This window comes from Wolffia australiana, chromosome 20 (genome assembly GCF_029677425.1).
Source record: "Wolffia australiana isolate 7733 chromosome 20, ASM2967742v1".
Lineage (NCBI taxonomy): Eukaryota > Viridiplantae > Streptophyta > Magnoliopsida > Alismatales > Araceae > Wolffia > Wolffia australiana.
In genome coordinates this window covers 6,184,512-6,189,748 of record NC_135854.1, presented here as the reverse complement: position 1 = coordinate 6,189,748, position 5,237 = coordinate 6,184,512, and the positions used below count along the sequence as shown (strand labels likewise).

Sequence of the window (5,237 nt, the reverse complement as noted above, 5' to 3'; positions counted from 1 at the left end):
CCACTATTGTTGACTAGTCCACCATTCTCTTCCCTCTCTAATTTTCTTTCTCTCTCTATTTTCTACAACTTCTGAATTGACTTTTCTCCAACCTCTCTTCCTCACCTTTCCCCCACAACTTACTCTACGTGAACCACCATTCTCTCTACCACTTTCTATTAAACCACCATTTCGAAGTGACAGTTTATTTTCTTTGTAACTGCATGTTTCTTTTTTCATTTAAAAGGGCCATGAACCTGCTTTTATGAACACTTTTGCTTGAGAATTATTGTGAAGTTTTTTGTGAGAAAAGAGTGATTCCTTGATGATTTTCCGGTGATAATGGCAACAGAGCGTCTATAAAATGACTACGGGGGCTTCTCTTCTTTAACATCGTCAACTCCTCTTCGGTTCCTCCTTTCCCTTTCTCCATACTTTGTCATCTACATCATTTCCCTATCATCTTATCCCTATCATCCCCATCATTAACCACCCCTTCATATCAACTCATCATCCCTATCTAGTTCTCATTCTCTCCCTTCTTAACTTCATTAACTCCCATTCCTTGACCCATCCCCTTTCTAAATCATTCTCCACACTTCATCTCCACCCTTTCACATTTCACATCAACATCCTCTCTCACCGATCAAATCCCAGACTTCCTTCTATCCGCTTTTCCACACATTCCCCTCTCTTTATTTGCACCCGCTCGTGGAGCTGCAGATCAACGTCAATCAAGGCCATTCAACATCAGAACATTCAAGCTATTGGCTCCCGTCTCTAAGGTACCTTGTGATACCTTAACTTTTGAGATAATTGTGGTTCATGATAATGGCTAATTGCTTTGAGTGATTATTTACTTTAAAGTTATCATGTGCTAAACTTTGGTCGTCCATTTCAAATATCCTATTCCCATTAAGTTAGGAATATAATAAGTATTACCAAGTTGCATGAGTGAGTTGTTAAATCCTTTCTCCATTGACTTAGTCCCCTTCTATATGATTAAACCAAATTTGGATCACCCTCAAGGAATACGTGATCATATATATATATATATTGGTATTAATTAATCAATTTTACGAAGTCCATTTTCGTGTCCCACATCACCCTAAGTAAACCTCGGAGCATCAATCTATGTCTGCATAATCCATTATCTATGTCTGTACAAAGACCTGCGTGCTTATTGTGAGTACATGTCCATGTGCTTGGGCTCAGAATATGGGATCAAGCCCTTTAGTGTGAACACCACACTCATCATGAGTTGTGACGCCTAACCCGGATCTTTTAAGCTAATGCCCTTTTTGGTGTGCGTGCTCATCGATGCTCAAGCACAGCGGATCAGGGCAGCATGTCGAGAGTGCGTACGTGTAGGACGTGCATGCTAGGCGACAGAGGTGCATGCGTTGCTAGCAGGCGTGCTGTGACGACTGCACACGCACATATAGGACGTGCATGCTAGGTGGCATAGGTGTAGGCGTTGCGCGTAGGCATGCCGTGAGGACTACGCGCGCACCAAATGCATACTATGTGTGTGAGGCGTGGAGCGTGAGACATCCCAGTTGGAGACTAAGGTAATGACACACAAAGAGCGTCGAGACGGCTATGGGATGCGCGACGCCCCTATGGGTAGTGTTGGGCGCGTGACCCCTAGCTTGGGCGACGCCTATGCGGCCTGCACGCAATAGTTTCAGCGCGGGTGCTGGTGGCTCCTCTCTTGTTATCACACACACAATCTCTCTCTCTCTCTATTGCTTGTATCGTTCTTCCGCTCCTCTCTTCCTCTCCCTCTCTACGGCTCGTCAGTTCTAGACATGGTCGTTTTGTTCTGTTTGTTTTAAACAAACAAAAAATTCGCACAAAAGAACCACATAGGGCAGTGTTCTTTGTTCGCACATTCGCACAAAACTAGAACAAAATTTGCACAAAGCTAACAAAAGAGCCGCACAAGGGTCTGTGCGATGTTCTGTTCGAATTTATTTTTGTTCTGTTCGAAAAACCGAACAGAACGAACAATTCGCACAAATTCGCACAAAAAGAACAGAGCGACCATGTCTACTCGTCACTATCTTTCACTCCTCTCTCACTCTCCCTCTCCCTCTCTATCGTCTCTCTCTCTCGCCCCTCTCTACCATTTGAAGTCCAAATTTTCAATCATTTGTGCGAATTTGTGCGATGCGAATTTCCATATAAATTGATCAGGCAAGTGGTGCGAATATTCGCACAACTGCCCACCCCAAGCCTTTCCCTAGCTGTAGCTAAACTTTCCTTAAATAAGAAAAAAATATCTTCTTGGAGGGGATATTTTAGAAATTTCATTAATGTGATATTGCAACTATATAAACATATAAATAGCTATGTTACAAGAGAGAAAAGGTCATAGCTGGATTTCGGAGAAGATCGCCGCGGCAGGAGCTAGGGCAGAAAAAACGCGGGAGCCATGTATGATCTTGACGGCTTTGTTCATTCGGTATTAGTTGCGGAGTCATTGCGAGTTCTGGGCAGCGCTTTACATCTTTGCGGATCGATTCATCTTCCTCGGCGTGTTCTTCTTTGTCGTAATCTGAAATGATCGTTTGGGTGTCAATGGGAGGAAAGGTGTTGGCCATACCCGCGTGTGATTTTTGTTAAAAATGTTGAAGGTAGCTTATTTGTGAAGCCTTAGGATTGATTTTTTTTTTTAGGTTTTCTTTGGTCTACGGAAGATTAGCTTCTAGCCTGGTTCTTCCTTCTGATTTTTCTTGAGTTTCTTGATGTTTCTCGGGGTCCCGGTCGTTTTTTCTTTGACTTCTTTGACTGCCTTAGGATTGATTTGTTTTCTTCTTGAGATATTTTTATTTCAACGGTTTTATTTCCTGGGTTTCGATTTTCTGGGTTGGATGAATTACCTAAATCTATGTACCTTCATGATAATTATATATTATACTCTAATCTAAATTTTTCCTCAGCAACTTTTTACTTTCGTTTCTTTCATTTTGATTACATCCGGAAATCGTGAGTTGCAATCAGTTGTGTTCTATCGGTTTTTTTAGGATCACTTTTATGTCATGTCTGTTGGATGCTGTTTCCTTCTTTTATTGATTTTGTTTTCCAAAGTCCTGGATCGTACTGATATTCTCTTCCAGGAAACTTTGCATGGATTATTTATTCCCGGTTGAGACTTTGATATTCGTGATTCGCAAACCCTTATCTTCCAGGGGTTTTTCAATCTTTTTTCCCACTAGGGGTTCGTATCATTTTTATTTTACGGACAAGCTTCTTGGACTCCTGCATTCTAAATCAATCGCCTGGGGCAAGTTTCTGCATTATTATCAGAATCAATCGTATGCGTCTGGGATTGGATTTATAAACTCATCATTCTTTGGTGTTCTCTCATAGTTTTTGGTGAAAGATTATTGGTTTGCCTTTCTGCTTATTTAAATATTTGATTCTCTTTCAATAACTCGTTTCTTAGATAGATGGGTTGTATTTGTTTCATGTTTGTTAGATGACGTGATATATTTTTGGGGACTAACTTCCCTCATTCCGAAAACCTCCTTAATTTTTAGATCATTAACAGCTGAAGTATACATTGTTATCAAATTATTGTGCAAGTCGATTTTTGGCCGATGATCAGAAGAGAGAGGGGAGGAAGGGATTAAACCCTATTAAGTAGTAGGATCGCTGATGTTTTTATTTCACCCTTCTATAGACAGATAGATACGTACACTTTCAAAGTGAAGGAATCTTTCCATTTGGGCTTCTTACTGTTAGCCTGCGGGGTTAAAATATCACACCCTAGTTTGTTGTCTTACTCTATCTCATTAATCTCTTTATCTGATTATCTTTATTTTTTAAGACACAAATTTCGTTCATTTATTTGAGAGTTGCTCCCTTCAAATTTAGTAATTTTAGAAACAAAAGTAATTTTTTTTATATATGGGTGATCCAGATAAGATTCAGATGGCAGATTCGGATGACTACCGCTGCTTTGTTGGAGGCCTCTCCTGGTCAACCACTGATAGAGACCTGAAAGATGCTTTCGAAAAGTTCGGCCGCGTCACCGAGGCCAGGGTCAGTAACTACTCAACCTCCCCAGAACGAACGCCGAGGCCCTTAGACCTTAGAATTTACCACGACGAATAAACTATTCTTTTAATTTATTTCTCAGGTGGTTATGGACAAATTCTCTGGGCGGTCCCGCGGGTTTGGTTTCGTCACCTTTGACGACGAGAAGTCAATGGAAGATGCAATTGATGACATGAACGGCGTTGACCTGGATGGCCGGTCCATCACTGTGAACAAAGCTCAGCCGCAACCTGGAGGCGGCGGCGGTGGAGGTGGTGGCAGGCGTGGCGGGACAGCTGGCAGTGGCGACTGCTTTAAGTGTTCGAAGCCGGGACATTTCGCCCGGGAATGCCCATCGGGCGACGACGGCGGGCGAAGAGATGATCGATATGGCGGGGGTGATCGGTATGGCCGTCATGGTAGCCGGCCGGACCGTTCTAGTGGCGGCAGCCGCGGTAACGACCGTTACGGTGGTAGCGGTGGCGGCGGTGGCGGCGACCGTTACGGAGGCGGAGGCCGTAGTGGGGACCGTTACAGTCGTGACCGGTCTGGCCCATATGACCGCCACAGTAGCGGTGGAAGGTAAGCCTTTAGATTTTGCATGAAAACTAGAGAATTCTGAATTTTCTGACATGGCACAATCCCTTGGAATTTTAATTGTGTCTGAATTTCTCCGTTTTGGTATTTTGTTTCTGTTCTCTGTCAGCATGATAATATCTCCCTATAAAATATTCTGTTAAGAATACTTTCTAAATGGACTAGAAAGCTTTAAAATGTCCTGCCACTGCCATGGTCATCATGAAGGCTTCTTCTGTAAGAGATCTGATTAAATTTGAGATCAAAGAATAATTGTTAAGAATTATTTATTTCATCAGGCAAAAGTTCATGAAATCGATGTTGAAAATCGAGAACCAATCTTGAAAATGTTTTATTTGATCCGATAGTAGTCTAGCAGATGTCATAATTACGAAGGCATCAGTAAATAAAGATGGCATTAAGTGTAGAGAAAGAGATGCCTGGCAAAGGTTGAAGGAACACAGAGGAAGAGATACTCAGGAAAATAAAAATGGTAATAATCAGGAAAATAAAGATGGTAATAAGTGAATACAAAGAGATGCCTGACAAAGGTTGAAGGAACACAAAGGAAGAGATGGACATAATAGCTGGTGAGTTTAATGGAAGGGGAGATATTTTCCTGAAGAGGGATGGCAAAT

At 42.0% G+C, this 5,237-nt stretch overlaps 1 protein-coding gene across 4 annotated transcripts; it reads left to right on the top strand.

The window, feature by feature from the left end:
- Positions 1–2,299: 2,299 nt before the first annotated feature.
- Positions 2,300–4,707, top strand: LOC144716105 (glycine-rich RNA-binding protein RZ1A-like). Of its 4 annotated transcripts, none has more exons than XM_078591152.1 (3): positions 2,300–2,418; positions 3,908–4,029; positions 4,127–4,707. In XM_078591152.1, exons 1-3 carry the CDS (start codon positions 2,334–2,336, stop codon positions 4,607–4,609), a joined length of 690 nt encoding a protein of 229 aa, XP_078447278.1. In that variant the 5' UTR covers positions 2,300–2,333; the 3' UTR covers positions 4,610–4,707. The 4 variants fall into 4 exon arrangements, with proteins under 4 accessions (XP_078447278.1, XP_078447280.1, XP_078447279.1 ...); XM_078591154.1 differs by having other exon boundaries at positions 2,350–2,574; XM_078591153.1 differs by having other exon boundaries at positions 2,350–2,618.
- Positions 4,708–5,237: the final 530 nt, after the last annotated feature.